The sequence below is a fragment of the Equus asinus genome, chromosome 25 (genome assembly GCF_041296235.1).
Source record: "Equus asinus isolate D_3611 breed Donkey chromosome 25, EquAss-T2T_v2, whole genome shotgun sequence".
In the NCBI taxonomy this organism is placed as follows: domain Eukaryota; kingdom Metazoa; phylum Chordata; class Mammalia; order Perissodactyla; family Equidae; genus Equus; species Equus asinus.
Genome location: NC_091814.1, coordinates 39711535 through 39734893, shown reverse-complemented (window position 1 = coordinate 39734893; position 23359 = coordinate 39711535). Strand labels below are relative to the sequence as shown.

The window sequence follows — 23359 nt, the reverse complement described above, 5'->3', positions numbered from 1 at the left end:
TCTCTCTCTGTCTCTCCAATTTAGGGGCAGCAGTTTGCCGTTTGACCTCACTTCTCTGGTGGATCTAAGAAGGGTGGTGGATTTTTCAGTTTGTTCAGCTTTTTACTCATTGTTAGGATGGAGTGGTGACTTCTAAGCTCCTCGCATGCTGGACTGGAAACTGGAAGTCCTCTTTTGCCCATTTTTTAATCAAGTTGTTCGTTTTCATAATGTTGAGTTTTTGTATATTTTGGATAACAGTTCTTTATCGGATATGTCTTTTGCAAACATTTTTTCCTTGTCCGTGGCTTATCTTCTCATCTTCTTGCCTGTTTGTCTACTTTAAAAAAAAACCTTTTTTCCCCCGGGAGCTGTGAGGTGGTCATAGTAAACCTCCTTTCAAATCCATTCAGCTCTCAAATGCTTTCTTAGCGTGAGAACCTGGGTAAACATTTTTGAGATGCATACAATATGTTCCAAATTACTTTTTGTTAAACCTCACTTAAAAATAATTGTTTTTTTTTTTATTTAGTTCTGGAGTTAGACTAGGCACTTGCCAAATATTCCTAGGTTCGTGCTGGCATTCAGTAAAGGAGGTTCCTTCACATCCTTTTCTTTTAGTAGGAGGCAAGGTTTCTAATACCCTCCCTCCATTCTTCCAGGTCCAGGGAGAGGGTGTCGTGAGCAGAGAGCGCTCTAGGGAGCGGATGCTGAAATCTAACCTACTTAAAGGGCCTCACAGCATCTTCCATTGGTGACTGGTCTCTTATAGTAGCAACACATAGTAAATGTTCCTATTAAAATCATAATATGATTTTTCGTATGCTTTGTTTCTTCTCAGGTTATTTATGTCTAATTTTTATCACTTATTTGGAAAGTTTTTCAAAATAATGCCATACTATTCTTTTTATTTTAGTAACTCCCCTTCCCAACTTCACCAAAAATCAAATGGAAACAAATGGAGTGGTCCACCTATTGAGAGTTTTGTCCCACCGTGCTTGAAAAAGTTGAGATTTATTGGTCAGTTGGCTCTAGGATGCTCATCCCATTCATATAGTGGAAAAGCTTTCAGGAAGTCCTAACACTGCTTTGTTTCATTTTCTAGCTTAAAATACAGGCATACTGGATATCCTGACTAGAGTGAGAATTTCTTAGGCATTGAAGGCCATTTCTTAAGATTTTTCTCTAGCAGATGAGTTTAAATAGATTTTCTCGAAGTTTGAGTGTTGATGACCCCACAGGCAAGGAAACCCTTGGATGGTATATATGTTACGGGTTAAAAAAAAAAAGGCAGATTGTTGAAAGATAAATTGGACTCAGATTTTATTTCCTGTGACTATTAAGAAGATGAAACTATTTGCTGATAGAAGAGAAAAGGGGATTATAACAAGGGCTATGAGAATCTTTGGGTATTGAAATGCTTCTAACGTTAGAAAGAGCATTGAAAACTTTTATAGGGCATGTCCTTTATGAAAGGTCCCATGCTCTTGCTAGTTCATGCTTTATCAGGTGAATAAAAACAGTTTAGTTCACAAAACTATTGAAGATACAACATTTGTAATAATTTACATACCCATCTGTGGCAGGCAGAATAATGCGCCCCCTGCCCCCCAGAGATGTCCAATCTTAATCCCTGGAACCTATGAATATGTTGAGTTGCTGGTAAAGGAGAATTAAGGTTGCAGATGGAATTAAGTTACTAATTAGTTTGACCTGAAAATAAGATTATCTTGGATCATCTGTGTGGGCCCAATGCAGTCAAAGGGTCCTTAAAAGTGAACGGTGGAGGTAGAAGCTAGAATCAGAGAAGAAGATGTGAGGACGGAAACAGGATCAGAGAGATGCTATGTTTGCTGGCTTTGAAGATGGAGGAAGGGGGCCATGAGCCAAGAAGTGTAGGCAGCCTCTAGAAACTGGAAAAGACAACTCAACAGATTATCTCCTAGAGCCTCTAGAAGGGAACACAGTCCCACTGACACCTTGGTTTTAGCCCAGTGAGACTTGTATTGGATCTGAGCTACACAGCTGTAAAATAGTAAGTTTATGTTGTTTAAGCCACTAAGTTTGTGGTAATTTGTTGTGGCAGCAATAGAAAACTAATACAACATCAATAAAATATTTGATCTATTAGAGACATTGTTCATAATTTGATAAGAAACAAGGCATTCTTATCAGGGAAATTTACTCCAAAGATCTAGTGCTTATGATCCGCTCCAGGAAACCGAAGGTCAGGTATTCATTCACCTTTGTCTTTATTCTGTCCAGGGCATCATGCCCTGTTCAGCCCTGGTTCACACACTCAGCTCTGGGCAGCATGGCCAGAACAAAGGACATGGCTTAGCATCAACATGACAAACATTGTTATCTTTTCTCCCTGTAACTACACCATTGCTTTGGGTTAACCAGAAAAGTTTAATTTGGTGCTGCTTGAGAATTACATCTAACCATAATCACATGAGGGAAAATAGAAATAAGTTCTCTTCCCTGCTGGATTAGTTGTCTTTCGTAAATCTTTATTTATTTTTGCCGAATGGACCCGACTCTCACCCGGCAGCACTGTGGGAATTCTCTGTGGGAATCTGCGGTGACTGCAGAACTGTAGCGTTATGGGATGGTGGTGATGGTTCTGTTAAAGTGACAGTAAAGGGATGCTGTTGAAGACTTCGCCTCCAATCGTGGCTAGGCTAGCTTTCCTTTCTGGAAGTGAGGTAAAAATGTTCCTATCAAGTAGCTCTTTTTAAGTTTCATTTAGCAAAGTGAGGCAGGACATGCAGTTATCCTTCTTTTTTAGAAAAGAATACCAAATTGCCCAGCAGGTTTGTAAAAAATGTTCTTTTGTTTGGAAACCACAAAATGAATCTGACAAAAACTTAAAAGCAAGGTGCATATATTCTCGGTGGTAACTGGAAAGTTTTAAATTCAGCTTTGATAATCTAAAGCAAGGATTTTGACCATTTTCCATCAGGTGGTGGGAGGGATTGATCACAAACCCCTTTAAGAATCTTCTAAAAACTATGGGCCCTCTTTCTAGGAAAAAAGCACATCACCAAATTTTGCATACCGTTTATGGATTCCCAGATTTCCTTAAGTTCATCCAGGGACTCTTGTTGTGATCCTCCAGGCAAAGGCTCCCTAGTGTGGGTGGCAGGGGTCACGTAGGTGGCCCGTATGAGTGAGAGGAGGGCCCTGCTCCTAGCTTATAGTATGATGGGGCAGATAAGTATGGTTCTGAAAAGCAAGTTCATTAATTTCATTTAAGTAAATTTAATGGTTTTAAAAAAGATGTATCTCTGAATCTTTAAAAGGAAAAGAAACTGGCTGGTTTTGAGTTAATTTTGTTTTACTTATCAATTTTCTCTTATTGGACATTTCTTTTTTTCTTTACTTGTGTGTGTGTGTGTGAACTTAGCCCTTGAGAATGACATCAGGCTCCGAGTCCTGGGAAACAGTTCTTTTCCTTTTGGTCTCTACTGAAGTTGCCAGTAAGCAGTGATTTAGATAAATTGATGCTATATTGAGTTTTTGTAAGCCTAGGAGAGGAAAATAATCCTAAAAATGATGGGACACTGTGACTCTAACCTCATATTCATTTTGTACGGTTTCATGTAGCGTATTCCATAAGGTTCTTGAAGAGCTCTGCCGTAGAGACTTTTTGTGGTTGGAGAAAACTGACTACAGGCTTGCAGTGATTTGTTAATAATGTATTAATCCATGTTAAACCTAAGACAGATCTCAGCTTATTAACAGACTCCGTGGTTGTCGGAGTGCTCCTTACCCGCTGTCCTAACCCTGTTCCTCTGTTGTCCCACTGTCGTAGCATGCTAACAAGATGTGTTTGCAGTTGATTGTTCAGAATTGTTATGAAATAGAAGTGGAAGGAGGAGATACTAAGCCACCAAGCTCTGGTGGCAGAGAATGGGCCAGAGAAGAGAAATGAATGACAAGGACTTGGACAAGGAAAATAGAAGAAACCTTACAGCAAGGGTGTGAAAGCCATCATACTTAGAAATAACTTTGAATTTAGATGCGAAACAAGTTATAGCCAGAGACACTTTTTGTTTTCTTTCTCTGGATGAATACTCATCGTAAGATCTCCGTCCTTTTCTTGGTCTCCTCTTCAGACAGTTGTGGGTTGGGCTGGGGGTGAAGGTATTATTCTCAAGGAAAACTTTATAGCATTTTTCAACGCTCAAGCAGAACAGAAATACTAGGCACTTCTTGCTGTTAATGTTGCCTTAACTCTCAGGGACTGCTATGAGAATTGAAGGGCAAGGAAGGTGGAGGGGCCTTCACAGCAAAGGCCTAGAGGGGAGCATGGCAGGTCTTTAACCTTTTCTAAACATGGGAAAACTCTTCCTAGAGAACCAGACCTTATGAACGGAAAGCACACTGCTAGGTTCTCTACGCAGCTTTGCTGGCCCCTTCCTTTCTTACAAGAGAACAAGGAGTTTTTGCCTGTTGTCTTTGACTTTTGTCTTCTCCTTAAGTAACTAACTCCACAGTGGTAGCAGGACCTTTCCAAGGTAGGCTTAGTAGCCATGACCCAGGTCTTGGGTCACACTTGGGTGGCGAGGTGCCTGCCATGGCGGATATTATTCAGAGTGATTAAAAACAGCCCTCTTGCTGATGAGTAGGATACAGTCCACAGTCTTAATCAAAGCTTCACTTGGTGTTCCAGACATCTGCAGGCTATTTCACCCGTGTCATTCTCCTGAGTCAAGGTCAGCTTCTGAACATTTTTCTCATACCTGACCTTTGTTCTTGTGGGTCAGTTAAAGAAAAATGCCTCAGATGTTCATAGGCTGGGGTTTATTAGAAAAGCAAAGACTCTCGGAGGTCCTTGAGTCAGCAGCTTCATGTGAGGTCTCTCTTTCCTTGACTTCCTCCTCTTTGTTCTTTCATCATCCCCAAAAATAAGTAGCTTCTTCCCTTCTCTTCCCTCCCCAGCTTTTCTTTTATTCCTGGTAGTAGAGGGTATTAATTAATTCATTTAGCAAATGTTTATTGAGCATCTGCTAAGAGCAGGCTCTATTCCAGGCTCAGGAGATAGAAGAGTAAGCAAGATAAAGAGTAAAACCAAAGTCCTTGTCATGGCCTGCCACCTCTCATGATTTGTCCCTCTCACCTCCATCCCTCATCTCTTTCTGTTTCCTCACTTACTCTTTTCTGCTCCTTCCTCACTGGTTTTCTTGATGCTTCTGAAGCCCACCATCCTACCACTGCTCCAAGGCCTTTGCACCGGCTCTCCCTTCTGCTTGGAGATCTATACAGCCCACCCCTCACCTTCTGGAGGATTTTGCTTCATTGTTACATTCACCTTGGGCTTTCCCTAAATACCTCATATGAAGTAGCCATCTCAGACTCTCCCATCATGTCTGATCACCCTTACCTGCTTTATTTTTCTCCACTGCACTTTTCACTCTCTGACTTAGTATATATTAACTGATTATTAGTTTATTGTCTGTCTCCCCCCCAACTACAGGGTACACTCCATGAAGACAGGGGCTCTGGTTTATTCATTGCTGCATCCTCAGTGCCAAGACTAGTATCTGAATATAGGTCTTGGTAAATACTCATTGAATGAGGACTAAATGAGTGAAAGAATGAATGACTGCATGAATGGATGGAAAACTCAAGGTTTCTAACCTCAAAGAATTTATAATCTGGTGGCGGGGAGACATACCATAAATAAGACAACTGTAGTTTGTGTGGTAGGGTAAGACTCACAGGCCGGGCTCTCAAGTCTGACTGTCAAGGTTTGAATCCCTGCTCCACTTATTAGTTGTGCCTTTGAGGGCAAATTGCTTAAGCTCTCTGGGCCTCATTTTCTCATCCGTTAAATGGGAATAATAATAATACTGCTGTGTAGGATTATTGTGAGAATTAAATGAAACAATCCATATAATGTACTTAGCACAGTGCCTGGTGTTTAGTGAGCTCTCAGTAACTATTAACTGATATTATTATTGGATCACCTGCCATAATCAAGTGGAGCCTGAAAAGTTCTTCAGGATTACCCGCATCCTGGTCTGGTGGGACTGAGGCTGTTGTGTTAGGGAGCAAAGGTTAGAAAGCCTCCCCCATCAGAAAGACTGTCCTTGGGGACACCTGTATCTTAGGACTTCTGTGAATGACAAATACTCCTGGTCCTCCCTTCAAACACCTATTAAACATTTCTTCTCCCCCAATAGGCTCCAGTGCGTCCATCCCTTCTAGAAGTAACTGTTTCTCATTTAAATATCAGCAACGTGTTGAATATTATGTTGGGCTCTTTTTCTAGTAATTTTTAGGCTACAGCAAATAATTGTTTAAGGCTGTCCTTCAGGAGACATTTGTAAATCTTTCTTTTGCCTTGTGATACAGAGAAAACCATGTCAAAAGTCATTCTGACAACTTGTATTTTAATTTAAGTTTTATGAGTTACCATTTAAAGAAGGGCAGGTTCTCATTGTTAAGCCTTCTTAAGTGGTTGGAGCTTTGATCTGAAGTCCTAGGGAAGCTTTGCAGAAATTGGAGGTGACATTGTTGACAGGTTTGTCCATAGTTATTCTACTGCCATTAATTAAACACACACACACAGCCTTTATTTACTCCCCTGGAGTGAATGAATTGAACTTGACTTTGGTTTTTGATGGGAAGCTGTGAGAGGGTCCAGGAAACATCAAAGGAACACTCTTAATCTTGTAAAACTAACTCTCAGATGACCTAGCTTGAACATTAAAGAGCTCTTGATTCCAATGCTGGTCTAGTTTCTTTCCTGTGAGGCGTTAATTCTCCTTAATGATAAGAAAAGTGCAGGGGGAAATAAGCACCCTCCCCAGTCCGTTAAGTTCCAGAGGGTTACAGGCTGTTTAATTTTATCTCGCTTCTAAGAGTCTCCTTTGTAAAACTGTATTTGCATTTTTTGTCTTTTTATACTACTTAAACCTTCAGGATCTCAGCTTTAAGATCTTAAAACTTATTTTCTTTTGCATTTTATTTTTAGATTTTTGGAAGGATCACAGCTATCCTAAAGCTTTTTTATGCTCCTAGACCTTTAGAAATGAAGGCACAGACAGGTTAAGACATTTATATAAGCAAAAAGCCGGATGGCGCCTTTGCAGAGAGAAATCTGAACCTAATAGTTGGGAAGTCCATTTTCATGTCTGCTTAGGGAAACCCACTAGACCACTCATTTGCTCCCAACAAATAGCCGTCAACATGCCTGTTGGGTGCCAGGCACTGTTTTTAAGTTCTAAAGAGTGAGGCAAAGAGACAAAAATCCCGCTCTCATGGAGTTTATGTTTTCATGAACAATTAACACAATAACTAAATTAATAACATAGTATATTAGAAGGTGTTAAAATCTGCGGAGGAAAATAAAGCGGTGGTGGTAGAGTTGGTTTTACGTAGGGTGGTCAGGGAAGGCCTCACTGATAAAGTGACATTTGAGCAAAGGCCTGCAGGAGCTGAGGGAGTGCACCCTTGCCTTTGGCATAAGCGTGGGAAGAAGCAGCAGCGAGTGCAAAGATTCTGAGGCAGGAGGATGCCTAGCATGTGCGTAGAGCAGCAAAGAGGCCATTGAGGCTGAGGGAGAGTGAGTGAGTCTAGGAGACATGGTCAGAGATCAGGGACAGGTCATTTAGGGCCTTGTGAGACAGGTCAGACTTTGGCCTTTTCTCAGAGTAAGGTGGGAGCCATGGGAGGGTTTTGAGCCAAGCAGTGACATGATGATCTGATTTACGTTGAACAGGATTGCTGTGGTTGCTGGCAGAAGCCGGGAGACTAGTTAGGTGGCTGTTGCATTGATCTAGGCCAAAGATAGTGGTAGTTTGAGGCAGGGTGGAAGTGATGAGAAGTGTTTGGAGTCAGGATATGTTATAAAGGCAGAGCCAAAAGGATTTCCTGGTGGATTTGAGCCTGAGCACCTGGACCATGTGCACTGTCGCACATGCCTTGTTATTGATGGTTCTCACTGGCCTCCAAATTATTATCAACCAATCATTCTGGTCCTGATAATGAAGCTGTAGATGCTCTGGTGGCAGGGAGAAATAGACATGTGGTCTTCTGAGCACATGTTCTGAGCAGATGGCACCAGGTTAATTAATGAGAGAGAACTTTGTTTACCAGTGTAAATTGGTTAGTCCTTTTTGACACCATCTGACAGCACCTGTGGCTTCACATTCTGGGAGAGGAACTGTGATAGGTGTTTGTGTCATCCCAACCAGCATCTCAGCTGAGTCTGAAAAATATAGAGAAAGAAAGCAGAGCATGAGAAGCTAAAGTAAAGACAGAAATAGGAAGATCAGGTAATTTTTAGTACAGACATCTCTGAAAAGGAAAACATCGGGAGCAGTAAAATGTGTATCTTTCCCTTGTAAAGTTTTCTCCCTTTTTTTCCCTCTCTCTCATGGCTTCCAGTTGGAAGATAAAAGATGCGGTATTTCTAGGATAACCAGAGAGAGAATTAATGAAGTTACACAGAATGTGACAAAAACAAAGTGTCATATTTAATCATCGAGGGCTGGCAGGAGCAGAGTTTATGGATCACTCTAGTCAGATCCGTGGAAGGTGGAGTGGCTCTCCCAGAGCCCCACTTTTCACTGCACCCACTGTGATCTTTCCTAGTCAAGTAAACCACAAAGCCTATTCTGAGAGAACATGAGGACATGGTTCGCTCTGGTGGTGGCCAAGGAGAGAGCCAAAAAATCCCACTCTGTTTATTTACTAGGAATCTTATTTCCCATCCCTTCCTTGCTCACATGGGACTGAGTAAATCTTAATCTGAATGAATTCTTATCTCAGGAAAAGCAAAGAGTAGTCCTGGAAGTCCTCTAAATAGCAGGTGCAGAACAGAATGAAGAGAAATAGGGAGGGTGGAGGCCAGTGGAAAATATCTTCGGGAGGCCAAGAAGTCCATAAGGCTGATGAGCTCCAGACAGGAGCAGGTGGATGGGAGGGGGGCTAGTGCCTAAGGGCGCAAACTGGAACCTCCCGGTGTAGGGTGATGGGGAGACCAGATGGACTGGCGTTCGGTCAAACCAGATGGTGGGTTTTTATTTTTAAAAGAATTTGTAAATCCTAGGAACAAGGAACCATAAGGGTAGTTGGGCCTTTAATCCCATTAGTAGAAGACAAAGTGTGCTCTTTAAAAATGTAAAGCCACCAATTATAGACTTTCTGTTATCAAAACTTTGGGATGGACTACCAGCTTGTGAAACTCCGGGGACTCTGAATTCTTCACGGATGGGAGGAGAAACTACAGATGTAGTCTAGGTGCTATAAGTTAATATAAAGATTTCTCCTTTAGAATTTAGAGTGAGTTTACTAAATGTACATTCCGAACCAAACAAAACATGATATATCTGTATAAAATAGGCTTGCTTACATATGGAGTTGAAAGAACAACTAACAGTGTAATTAGGGATTGATCAATTATTTAGTAAATTTTGAGTTTGAAATGAGACAAATTTTTAAATTTAAGCACCTCTTGCTTTCCAAAAAATCGTACTCCTGTGTCTCCCTTCCCCCGTTGCTGGGAAAGTCTAGATCAGCCTGGCCTCACTGTACGCACAGCTCCTCTCCTGGCTGCTGAGACGTAAGAATTCTGTTCTTCAGTCCTTGTCTCTATGTCAGCCATTACTTGAGGGTCCACAGTTGTTTCCATGACCCTCTCCAATAGGACTTATCCTCAAGGAGACCAGACTCATAAACACAGGGTGGAGTCGTCATTTTGTGTTCACGTGTGACACAGGTGGGGAAGCCATGCAGGCAGAGTCCCGTCTCCCTTCAGCAGGTACAGCAGCGGGGCCAGAGAGGAGGGTTGTGTGCTCAAGAGCTCACGAGGAATCTGCCGCCTTTGCATCCTGTAACATACCTGATTCTCCCACTAAGAGGAAGGGCCTAATTTCACCTAAAAAAAATTCAAAGAAATATTAAATATTAAACGTTTTCAGTAGCGCGATTCATTGTTAAATCACTTCTATTTAAAATATACATGTACCCATTAAGTAAATGTTAACAGAACAGTGTCATTTTTTGATGCTATTTCATAAATATTTCTTTCCTTGATTATGCCTGAAAAGCATAATGGTTGAAGTGGAACAGAGTTGCTTTCCAACGCCATTGACCGGGTTTTTTGTTTGTTTATTTTTGTCTGTAAAGGTATGGAAACCTGACAAGCCCAAACTGTGAAGAAGATGGACGGCAAAGTTCATCCGAATCCAAGACGGTGATCAGGAAGTGAGTATGCCTTTCTCGGCGTTCCAAGCTCTCAGTCAAGACCTATTACCTCAAGAGAATGTTATTTAGTAAAGTTTTTTATTTCTTTGGAATGGTGCCATGGTTTTTTCCATAATGCATAAAATCATAGAATTATTTTCTCCCTGTGTAACGATATTCATTTATTCATCCAGTAAAAATGTATTGAGCACCTACTGTCTGCTAGGCCCTGTGCTAGGGGAACAGCTATGGACAAAATAAATAAGTCCCAGCTCTTATGAAGTTTGTATTTTAGCAGAGAGAGACAAAGAATCCACACAAAAAAGAAGAATGCGGTAGGACAAGGGGCTAGATCAGATGGAAAGTCTGATTCACGTAGGGTGCCAGGAATGGGCTTTCTGCTCTGGTGACGCTGGAGCAAAGGCCTGAATGTGGTGCCTGCTAGGCCTTGTGAACGTCCAGGGAGGGAAAATGTGGAAAAGGCTTTGAGGCAAGAACAGTGAGAAAAGGTAGGGAGGCAAATGAGGCTGGAGAAGAGTGAGTGAAGTGGCAAGTGCTAGAGGATGAGATCTGGGAGGTAGCGGGGGGCCCAGATCATCACATGGGGCCTCAGAGGCCTAGGGAAGGTGCTTGTATTTTATTCTGAGGAAGAACAGTGCTATGAGCACTTAGAAGCACTTAGAAGGTTTTGTGAAGAACAGTGCTATGGCCTGATTTATATTTTATCAGGCTTGCTCTGGATCTGTGTGGAAAATGGACCATGACAGTGGGGATGGGGGCAGGAGTGGCAGCAAGGAGCCCAGTTAGGACCCTTACAAGGGTCTGGGCAAGGGGTGGTGGTAGCATGGGCTTGAGTCGTAGCAGTAGAATAGTGGTATTAGTAACAAGTAGTAGTAACTTATAGTAGTAACAGCTTCTGCACAGATTTTGAAGGTGTTGCTGTCATGATGTGCTGATGGAGTGGATGGGACATATGAGAGAAAAAGAGGAGGCAAGGATGCCTCCAAAGGTTGTGATGTGAGCAACTGATAGAATAGAACCTCAGCTTTATGAGATAAGAAAGACAGGTAGGGAGGAGCAGATTTGGTGGGGAGCCTGTGTCAATAATTTCATCCTAGACATGTTAATTTTGAGGTAATTGGATGAGTCTAGATTTGAGGGAGAAGTCTGGACTGGAGGTATCAATTTGGACATCTTTAGTTTATACATGGTATTTAAAGCTGTGGGTCTGGATGCGACCTCCTGGGGATGAAAGGTAGATAGAGAAGAGAGAGCTCCAAAGACTGAGCCTTGGTTCCTTCCAGTATTAGAGTTAGGAAAGTAGAGGGCCCAGCAGAGAAGATTGGAAGAGAGCAGCTGGGGGGGAAGGAGAAGAAAGAAGTTGTTTCCAGAAGCCAAGTGAAGAAGGCATTTTGGGGGGAGTGACCAGCTATGTCTGATGCTGCCCATACGTAAGTGAGAGGAGTCTGGGAAGTGACTGCTGCTTTTGCAACGGTTCTGTCTTTGGTATCTTTAACAAGCGCAGTTTTGGTGGATGGAGGTGTGGGTCAAGAGAGGACGGAAGGCGAGGAAGTGGAGACGGAGAGTTCAGCGACACTTTGGAGGAGTTTTGCTGTGAAGGAGAATGGAGACATGAGATGGAGGATGATCTGGGGGCAAGGGAGGTTTTTTCATTGTGTGTATGTATTTGTTTTTAAAAATGGGAGGCAGTTTATGCTGATGAGAATGATCCAGAAGACGCTGAAGAAAAATCCATGATGCAAGGGTGCATCACTGTGTGCAGTGATGCTCTTGAGTGGATGGGATGTATGCCAAGGTGCTTCAAACCACTTGTGGTAAATATTCATTTTGGGGCCAAAAGTCTGGAGGGATAATCCTGCGGAATTTTTAGCCTGTCGGAGGGTTGGCTGATGGACTCTTTCCTTCAGGGGCCAGGGGTGTGACGGTTAGAAAACTGAGTATCTTTTTAACTTCCAAGTTAGGCTCCAGATAGTCTTATAGTTTTATTGGATGGGCCGTTACTTCCCAGAAAACCAGACACACCAGTAGATATTGGAATGCCAAGTGCAAGATGCGATGGTCTGTCCCCAGAGGGCTTGGGGAAACTTCTTGGAGGAAGTGACATAGGCCTTGAAGGAGGGTGAAGATTTTAGCAGTAGAGCCATCCAAGTAGAGGGAAAAGTGGGACCAAATTAGGGGAATGCAGCATGCGTGACACTTCGGGGAACAGCACGGCAGTGCAGTGGCTGCTTCACAGTGTCCGTGTTGGGGGAAGGGAGTTGGTGGAGCTGGAGCTGTCATGAAGGGATTTCATTTCTCACGAGAGAATCTGGACTTCCCCAGGTAAGCAGTGGCCTAAAAAGTCTTTGCGGGAGGGAAACAGTATAATCAGACAGCTGATTTGGGGGAGTGGATTCGACTTACCGCTTTCTTCCTTAAAGTATGATCCATGGACCAGCAGCATCAGCATCGCCAGGGAGCTCGCTGGAATTGCAGTCTCAGGCCCCACCCTAGACCTCGATTAGAATCTGCGCTTTTAACAAGATCATCAAGTGATTCCTGTGTACTTGAAAGTCTGAGAATTGTAGGATTAGAGGGGTTTTCTTGTTGTTATTGTTAATTTTGTTTATCCAGGAAAACTTAGTGAAATAATTTTTAAAAAAGAACCTCTTTAGATTGAGTATTTTTAAGCATATAGAAAAGAAGACATGCTGTCAGAATTGAGTGGCCAGCTTGTCAGATGGAACCTCGACCAGATTCAGAAATAAGCATGTTGTTATCCACATGTTTTGCAGTTGAGCGAAATCTAGAGCTACTGTTCAACCAGCCCCCGGAACTCTCCAAGGAGAGTAACAGTCTGAAAAATATCCAGAGCTTTTCTGTTTCCCAGGAGGTGTTTTGAGATTAAATAGGTTTCTGGGAAGTAGCAGTTAAAGAAAATTGATTTGTACCCTGGATGTGACGAGTCATGCTCATTATTTTAAAGACCTATTATAAAACTTCATTCACATTCATTGTACACCAGAAACAGTAGCGTGGGTGAAACTCCAGGATAAGCTTTTTTAAAGGGCTTTGCAGTTTTAAGCATATGAGGCTTTAACAAAGAGCTTCACAGAGAACTCCCCTGAGGGGTCCATCATCTGGGAACAATGGTCCTTTCCCAAAGCCTCACAATGAATTGGTAGAAAGTTCTTGACCCTTTTGCTCAGACTGAGTTGCCTTTTAAAAAAATTATGCCTGATGAAAATATGCCGCCTTATCTTATAATGGGTCGCTCTGTCCTACAAATTCTGGAATGCTGAAATCCCTTCTCTCTGCTGACCTCTTCCTTCCTTCCATTTCCCTTTCTTCTGTCTTTCTTTCTTACTGTTTTTTTTCCCCTGCTTCTCCTTTTATTATTTCTTATCTCACTTTACCGTTTTTTTTTTTTTTTGAGGAAGAATTGCCCTGAGCTAACATCTGCTGCCAATCCTCCTCCTTTTGCTGAGGAAGACTGGCCCTGAGCTAACATCTGTGCCCATCTTCCTCTACTTTATATATGGGACGCCTACCACAGCATGGCTTGCCAATAGGTGCCATGTTTGCACCCGGGATCTGAACGTTCCGTCGAAGCAAAACGTGGGAACTTAACTGCTGCGCCACCGGGCCAGCCTCTCATTTTACCATTTTTTGCTTTTTCTTAAGTTATCTTTCTGTTGATCATTTCTGTGACCACATAGGATCACTGCTCTGTCTTTCTGAGAGGAAATCAGAGAAGCACCTTCTCCATTTCATACGTAACACATTGAACGTTTCTCGATCATCCCCGAGTTCTGGCATGTGAGGTAGCAGTGATCGAAGGCATCCTGATGGCTGATGGATGTGTAGGAGATACGGCTATGTGGCAGTTCCCAATGGGGCGATTTTGCCCCCAGAGGACATTTGGCATATTTGGAGAAATTTTGGTTGTCTCAACTTGGTGGAGGGGCGCTGTTGGCATCTAGTGGGTAGAGGCCAGGATTGCTGTGAAACGTTCTACAGTTCACAAGACAATCTCCCTTCCCCCCCAGCAAAGACTCTAAATGTCAATAGTGCCAAGGTAAGAAACATCGAGTGATGAGGTTGTAGCTCTCAAGTGAAAACTGTCTTTATTTATGAATATCTAAATATATGTAAAAATAGGACTATGCTTATTTGGAAATTTATTTATTCATGTCCTTTCTTATAATTAGGTGAATCAAATACTGAGGTGGCCCAGGAGCCAGCCTCATGGAAGGTAAAGGACCCAGATAAGCAGTCTGGAGAACTCAGATTCGTTACCAGCCATATGACCAAGTCACTTGACCTCTCTCAGGTTCAGTTTCTGTACCTGAAAAATGAGTGTTTGGAGTCTATGCTCTCGGAGGTCCTTTCAAGTTTAATGATGTCTAGGATAAAATTTATTTGGATTTTTCTTCATCTTTTTAAAAATGAACATGAATATCAGAAGCAGAAATGTGGTCCAAATATTATATTGAATTTTTGAGAGGTTCCCTTGACTGCTTTTCTCTGTTGGAAAGGCTCTGTAACCAGTTTTGATAAAATAGGAAGAAAACATAGACAGCTTATTTGACTTGCTTGTTATTAATCGTGACATCACAACCGCTCACTGTGATCATAAATAAAGAGATGAGCTCAAGCATTGTATTGTGGGATGAGGCGGAGAGTGGCAAAATGCCCACTGTTTTCCTTTGCTGCGAATCTGTCTTCTTGTGATTTCAGGTGGGAAACAGACGGCAGGAATTCAGTGATATTCTAAGAAGTAAACATCCTGTTTTAAGGCAGATGCATTCAGTTTTGCAGACCTGGGGTGGGGTGGGGGTGGGGAATCCCTGTTGGGTTTGACCACGAACAGAAAAATGCTCAACTATTGTTTGGTTTTTCAGTTTTTGATGTAGAGCATAGAGCAAAGCTTACATTTCATGCAGGCTCCCAAGTCCCAAGAGTAGTCTTTCCTGTATTTCTAAATATGGATCTAATCAACCTGTCAGAGGATAAGAGGACTTCAAAGAAGGAAAATGTGGAAATACCGATGAAACAGACAGCATGAAAGATTGGTTTCTGGTGTCTTGGACCACAACGACTAGTGTTCTTCATGAATTTCAAAAAGTATCAGATTTTGCCTTGACTCCCACTTGTGATTCCAGTCCCCAGTGTGCCCAGTTCAGGCTTTGTGCCGTATTGAGAACCTTTATAGTTAATCTGGCTAAAACAAGAATTCCTTCAGTTGCAAGGAATTCAACTTCCAAGGCTTCTAGATGTTGGAATCTTTGCCACACAGTGATTTCTGACGTTAGCACAAGACTGTACTAAGTATGTAGTAAGTATGTAGTAAGGCGTGCCGTGTTTATTTCTCCACTCCCTAAACTTGCCACTGTTTCGAAATTCTTCATTCTACCTGGGCTCTTTTCCTCCGTCCTGCAGATGTTTTTACATGATAAAATGCTGTCTATTTAGAATCATGAAATCTGAGCCAGATGGAAAAAGGAAACTTTCCCTAGTGCAGATTCATTACAATCAGTGAACTCAGAAGCAAAGAGAATGTAAAGAAGGGATATTGACCATACGGAGCCCTGACACCGTGAATCTTCATTCTCTGAAATGGATCTGAGATTAGAATATCTATCTATCTATACATAATTTTATTTATGTATAAATAAATGACACATTTTTATTTCTTTCCTTTAATGACTATTATAATATTGAAGTACCTTCTGTTTCCTTTTCTTTAATTGACTCTCATCAGTTTCCTCCTGGAATGCCATGTTTTATTTTCTCAAACTCTTTACCATAGCAATGCTTTACATTGTTGAAATCTTTCTGCTTTCATCGTCACACATTCAGATGATATGAATGTCATTCTTGTAATCTTTTCCCGGAAGTTGTAAATAGCGACACCAGATTTTAGCCCCTGGTGAAGAGTCATATAAATAGTAGTAATCCAAGGCATTGGAAACATTTTAAAGAAGAGGAAGATGAGTTAAAGAAAGTTGGCTTTGATTTTTTAATGCCTGGGAAACTTAACAGTGGAAAATCTTAAAAAAAATCTTCCCAGAGAGCTTGCAATCAATATTCATCCCAGTAAATTCAAATACCCTAAGAAGGCAATTGAAATTAATCTGAGTGATTGTAAGAAACATGGGAAAAGAAAGAGGGAGTAAAGAACAGAGCAAAAATAAGATTTAAAACTCCAAATTTAGAAGAATTAAAGGCTATAGTGTGAAAGGAATATTTTTAAAAAGTAAAAGTAAAACAAGAAATGGAGAAATAATATGCTACATAAAAGAGCCAATGTATTGTCTTTAAAACATCCATCTGGATAAAGACAAATAGAAATTATAGTTTTAAAAGTCATTGAAATCTTGAATCAAAGTTGTGCATTTAAAGGAAGAGAGTAGGCTTCCGAGCAGAAATTACTTTTCTAATAATAAAGGAGGAGTCAGACAATATCAATAATCAGCAATTTGGAAAGAAGAAAAATCAGTCACCTGAGAATCTCCTGAGATTTTCTACATGTTAGAGAAAGGTAAACAGACATCACAACCAGACTCCTTGATTCATTCACTCTGTAGCCCCGGAGTTGATGACAATGGCGATGCCAACATCACCAGTGTTGCCACCTCCACTGGCTACAATTTGTGGTGTGCCTACTACTGCAAGGCATTCTGCTTGGCACTTTCTATCTTCTCTTACCATCACAGATAGACTGTGAGATATTGTGCCCATTTTATAGGTGTGTAAACTGAGGTTTGAGAAAAGTTATGTACTTTGACTAAGATCAAGCAGCTGGTTAAGTGGAGGTGTTTGAACTCAGGTCCAGCTGACTCTGAGACCTGAACTTCTTACCATTTTGCTCTCAAGCCTGCCATTTCAGAAAGAGCTTTGGGATCTGAGGGCCTCGTGATTCCCACCCCCTCCCACACACACACACAGTGGCCTGTATCACAGCAATAGCGCTGCAGACAGAAGCACAGGATGAACTAGGGTGTAGTATCACTGCGTGGCTATTGTTTTAGCTTGTTAGTGTTCTGAGATCTTTCAGTTTGGGATTCTCTCCTTTTTTCTGTGTTGTTTTGCCTGGCTTTATTATTGAATGAACACCCTGAGCAAGGTCCCCAAACAGCTGTTAGAAATGTGGAAGTTAGACTTGTTTCCTGGGGAAGGAGATGGGTGGCAGGACGTGAGGAAAGAAGAAGGAAGACCAGATTGGTCAGGCCCATCCATCTGAGTGCCTGCTTCCTGTTCTTGCTGCCTGGTAGCATCTGTCATTACCAACGGAAACGCCATTCTAATGGTGAGAACTATAGAAGGCCTCAGCAATTTTTTCGTTAGAGGCCTATTTATAACATAAAAACTCCCTTCTCAGACCATGAGGAATTGGAGAATAGTGAGTTATTGAGGTCCCGGAAAAATAATTTTGTTGAGTGTCAATGTCCCTTTCTAATAATAATGGCTAGAATTCATTGACTGCTTAGCAGGAATAGTCCCTGTGTTAACTGCTGTGTATTCTTTTAATATTCTCATAATAACTGTATTATTATTCCCATTTTACAGATGGGAAATCTGAGACAGAGAGGTTAAGGAGCATGTCCAAGGTCATCCAATGAATAAGTGAAAGAGCTGTAATTTAATGCAGGCCTTAACCTCTACACCATGTGGCCTCTACTTGTTTCCCTGGGAGAAAAATGAGAATATTTTTCTTAAGTACTTAGTCTGGACCCTCTTGTTTGTCCTTTTTTTTTTTTTTAATTAAGATGTTTTTTATAGCAGTTTTAGATTTATATCAAAATTAAGCAGATAGTACTGGGTTCCCGTGTACCTCCCTCACAGTTTCCCTATTATTAACTTCTTATATTCATATAGTACATTTGTTATAATTAACGAACCACTATTGGTACATTATTCGCTAAAGTCTATAGTTTATTCAGATTTTCTTATTTTTACCTAGTGTCCTTTTTCTGTTCCAGGATCCCATGCAGGATACCACAGTACACTTAGTTGTCATGTCTCCCTAGGCTCTTCTGGGCTGTGACAGGTTCTCAGACTTTTCTTGTTTTTGATGACCTTGAAGATTTTGAGGAGTACTTGTCAGGTAGATTGTAGTATGCCACTTTATTGGAATTTTTTTCATAATTAGACTGATATTTTTCTCATAATTAGATGGAATTTATGAGGTTTAGAGAGGAATATCACGGAGCTAAAATGCCATTCTCATCATATGATATCAAGGATGCATACCATCAACACGATTTGTGCCTTGTGATTTGCTGTTGGGCTTGATCACTTGGCTGATTTCAGATTTCTCCAGGGAAAACGTCTTCTTTCCCTTTCTGTCCATTCTGTATGGTTTGGAAGGAAATCACTGTGCACAGCCCACACTTGAAGAGTGGGGAGTTAATGCTCCCCTCTTTTAGGATGAAGTATCTACTTACTTTGTTTGGAAAACTTCTGCATGGGAGCTTTGTCCGCCCCTTTTGTTAATTTAGTCAGTCATTATTTGTATCAGTGGAGACTCATGGATGTTTCCTTTATGCTTTGGGTTGCGGCACAATGCTTTATTTATTTTCTTCCTCAGACTGTTCCAGTTTTGGCCAGTGGGAGCTCTTTTGGTTGACTCCTGTGTCACTTTGACATAACTCCTATCGTTTGTTTGCTTGAGCTCTTCCTTCCTTTATGGCACAACGAGCTGCTCTAGGCTCATCTTGTATATTTCCTGCCCCAGTCCTAGAATCAGCCACTTCTTCAAGGAGACCTGGTTCTTTTTATTGAAGAATGGTGTGAGAAACCAAGATCTGGGTGCTAGGTGTGCTCATTGCTACTGGTGTGTCATTTCTTTTAGGCCCTCCCAGCTGACAGGGCTAGGAAATATATATGTATGCTAATTATGTAAATACACATATCTATAAATGTTTCTATGTATAGCCATCTGTATCTGTATTATGTTAAGCATGAGTTCTTGTTGAAGTCTCCAACTCTAATCCATTACCACATGGATCATTCTAGCCTCCGCCCTTGCTTATTTGTAAATTCTCTCTCCAACAGTGAGAACACTGGCTTCCACCATCTGCCATTCATTATAATGTATAGCAGTATCAGAATTGTTAACTTGTACTCCTGTGGAAAACAACTTTATCAACTAGAGTACAGTGCTTATGCGTGGTTCCTTTTGCCTTTAGTCTTTAGTCTTAAAGACTGCAGTTCTTTTTCAAAATAATAAAAACAGCTGATATTTTTTGAGCACTCAGTATGTCCTAGGAATTATTCTAAATACTTTACATCTCTTGTCTCCTTTAGGCCTCACAACAACTCTAGGAGGAGGGATCTGTGGTTACACTCATTTTAAAGATGAGGAAGCTGAGGCATAAAGTGGGTAGGTTACAGATGCTGAGCCACAGAACCAGCATCCCAGTTAGTCTGACTCGAGACTGTGTTTAGCCACATTGGCTATGCTGCTTATGAAAAGTGGGCATTTAGGAGCCCTCTTAGTTTTTTCCTCTTCAAACAGAATGCAGTCACTGATACACTGAGGAAGGTTTGGAGATAGGGGGTTAAATCTATGCACGATAATTCTCTTCAATTTCTGTAAATTACCTTCAGATGCCAAGGCCTAAGCCTGTAGTTTGGGAATGGAAGACAGGTGTGTAAACACCCTTGCCTTTGGGTAATTGATTTCAGGTTCCTCTCCATCTACTCTTGGCCCTTTCCACCTGTATTTACTGTGTATTTCTGTGTGTCCTTCCTCTCACAATCTTTCTCTTCCTTCTCCTTGCCTTGGACCCTTTCTCTTCTTTAACTGCCCCATGGCTCCTCACTGGGTTCCATGCCCTGTGCTCGCCTTCTGGTGCTTAGCTCTGACTCTGGCTTTGCTTTCGTTTATTTCCCTGGGCCTCTCTTAATTCCTCTTTCACTTTCCCTCCCAGTGTTCTAATCCGTACTCACGACTAGTACCAAAATGTACAATGGAAAGTACAAGAAAATAATGCAAGATGACCTTGACAAGTCCAGAGAATAATGTTTCCATGCTTTCCAGGCCTTTTCAGAAAAAAGAGGGAAAAAAATTTCTGTATCTTCCTTTGTTCTTTCTCTTCTGGAAAACCATCTAGCTAGAGGTCTCAGAGGCAGCCTCTGTCTGGCAGCCTTCCCTGAGACAGAGGAAAACTGTTGTGTTTTCTAGGAGAAAACAGAGTTTTCTTGTTCTCAGGAGAACAAGGTGGAGGGTCTAGCTTAGAGTTGATGTCAAGGTTGGCTTTGCCTTCCTTCCCTGAAGGACAAAGTGCACTGGCTCCCCCCTCACAGCATGGCAGTGTCACAGGCCACATTGCTTCAAGGCCCGCCCTCTGCAAGATCTTCTTACCTTTTCATTATCTGTGGTAGGAAAAGATCTAATTCGTGAAGAGTATCCTAGAATAGAAAAACATTTTGCTGCTTTTTAAAAATGGTTTCATGTCTTATCTGCTGCTGATGATTAAGTAACAATAAGTTATTATCTCAAATAGATTTCTAGGGAGAGAAAAGAGCTCTAAATGAACAGAGTTATTCTTTTTGTCATGGTAATCTTATTTCTTGGCTTGGAAGTTACATGTCATGGGAGAGGTGACTTCATACCTAGAAAATTTTTTATTAAACCTTTTACCGATTCTGGAGTATTTTACTACCTATGGGATTTTAATATAATTTAATACATTTACCTTAAAATCCCTGTATGCATTAAAAAACCTGTGATTTGAGCATAATAGCAGCCTAAATGCTCACCTCAGTCATTGCATGCCTGAAGGTCCCCAAGTCTGGCTAGAAGTTTTGTACTGTTTCCTTGTACCTCTGGCTAAGGCATCTGTCTAGTGTCTTCAGCCAGGTATTAAATGTGATTTCTGTTTAGCTAAGAAATCAAGTGAGCAAATCTCATTGTGCTCCATTCCTCTCCTCTCTTCTTACTCTTTAAGCAGGTCTTCTTTATGTCCCTTGAAAGTGTTTTGCTCTCTCTCACCTCAGGACCTTTGCTTATGCTGTTGCCCCAGAGTCTTCACCCCACTAATTCTTCCTTATCCTTAAAATCTCAGCTTTAACATTATTTCCTCAGGGAGACCCTCCTTGAAGCCCTGATGAGGTTCGCTCTCTCTGAAGGTAAATCCTTCTATGGGATCCTAGGCTCCCCTAATGTGACATTCATCACATAAATAGTTTTTGTGAGTATGGAAAATAAAGAGCACTCAATAAATATGAGTTTAATTAATGAATGAATTCTTCCCAGGAGTCTGTTTTCCTAGAGGGAAAAGTCTTAGAAGTTGTGTCAGTTGTTTCCACATGTTATCTGGACGTGTCATTCTTCCCCTACACACCATTGCAGTAGGTGGAAAAGGGTCACATACCACAAAGTTTTGCACGTTGCCAAGAATGCCTGCGGTAGAAAAAGCCATCTTGAGTGTCCCCTCTGCTCTCAGGTTGGGGCCCCTGCCCCTGGCCCCACCTGACCTGCTTACTCAGATATACGTTCCCCCTTGGGGCTGAGGGGCTTTGTTCTGGAACCCACCAAAGATTGCCTTGAAAAACGAGGTCATGGACTGGCTTTTCTCTTTTCTGAGTTTAGATTATGTCACAATCTTAACCTTTCCCTTTGGTTTCAGATTACTTCTTCAGTCTTCACAAGTCATTCAAGAAGCGTGCCTTGTGGTTTATGTTACAATTTGATGTCCCTGAATTGATCTGTCCTGAGGGAGGGTGTTTGTGTGTGTCTCTAATATTTGTTCACAGTGATTGTCTCCCTCTAGCAGGCTTCCAGCAGGCCTGGAGCCACATGTCCTGTGGCTTGTATTCTATGTCATTCTTTCTGTTATAAGGGGCACATCCTTTGAGTTGATTTTCCTGAGTGCTAATTGGTTTTCGCTGAGCCGTTTCCCCTTTTTCAGTCTCTTCCCTTTGTGACTTACGGCAAGTAAGGTTTCTCTCCAGGTATCTTGAAATGTCCTTATTGACATTATGTCATTTGGAATCACAACTGATCAGTGTCATGTAGATGAAGGCAGGTATTATTATGTCTCTTCTCCAGAGAGGGGTCAGTGGAGTTAGGCGACCTCTCCAACGCCCTTCGTTCACAGGTGGCACAGCAAGGGTGAGAATTAGGTTTTTCTTCTCCAGTCTCCTTTCTTGTTCTGTGTGCAGAGCCAAGTAGCTTCTCTAGTTTAACAGTCACACCTTTCCTGTAAGTTTGTGACTTTAAACCAGGATTTTCCTTCGTATTATGATTCTTTACATCTTCCCAACTAACCGCTTCTGGTTAGTATGTAAGTTAGATCTTAGGAGTCGAGCCAGGAAGGGTAAGATGGAAAAACCATTGGCCAGTAATCCTGTTGTCTCTGTCATGATTTTGTGATGTTGCTTTCCTTTTTGAAATCTTAAGAGTTTCACGTTTTATCTGCTTCTTAGTCTATCAAGCATGGCAAGTTTCTTCCCAGGACTGGCAAACATAAAGCTACTGCGAGCTGTGGGTATGTGTCCAGGCCTTTCCGGAAAGCCTCCCTGCCTGGCGTGCTGATAAACGCTCTGTTGATAGGAGGCAGGGGCCTACTCTGTGCTGGATTGTGCTGTTTGAATATGCCTTCCTTTTCTTCTCTTTCTTCTTCCTCCTCCGCCTTCATTCCTCTTTCGAGTGAAATGCTTTTTCTAGCTAATTCAGTGTCTGGGTTTGTAGGGAAATTTCAAAGCCATCTTAGGCTAAGCTGTGTGAAAGGCACTGTGACAGAGGGTCAAATGGGTAGATTACCAGAGCTGGTTAAAATGTGCACCTAGAGGCAAGTCCAGTGTGGACTAAGGTCCCCCTTCAGAACTCCCCCAAGCCTTCTGAGCTACAGCTCTCCATGGAAGTAAGTTCTATATAATGGGCCCTTTAGAAATACACAAGTACGCGGAGATGCAAACAAGGATACACATTTTGTAACCATAATTGTGAGAACCTGAAAATAACTGAAATACCTGCGCACTAGTAGAAGAATACTTACATTAATTATGGTGTATCCATGCAATTACAAGATTCTCATGTAATCCTGAGAAAGTAAGATCTAGAGGTAGTGATTGGAGAGGTGTCTGTAACATACTATTCAGTGGGAAAAGAAATCTGTGTTGGTTTCTATATACATATTGTATCTATCCGTATATACGTGGATACATA

At 41.6% G+C, this 23359-nt stretch overlaps 1 protein-coding gene across 4 annotated transcripts in view; it reads left to right on the top strand.

Annotated features, from left to right (window-relative positions):
* RGL1 (ral guanine nucleotide dissociation stimulator like 1) overlaps positions 1-23359 on the top strand; it is a 239082-nt gene that overhangs the window by 167608 nt on the left and 48115 nt on the right. For all 4 annotated transcript variants that reach the window (XM_014850298.3, XM_014850296.3, XM_044757665.2 and 1 more), the window contains one exon: positions 10123-10200. In XM_014850298.3, the coding sequence (XP_014705784.1) occupies positions 10123-10200 (78 nt within the window). The remainder of the gene's footprint in view (positions 1-10122; positions 10201-23359) is intronic.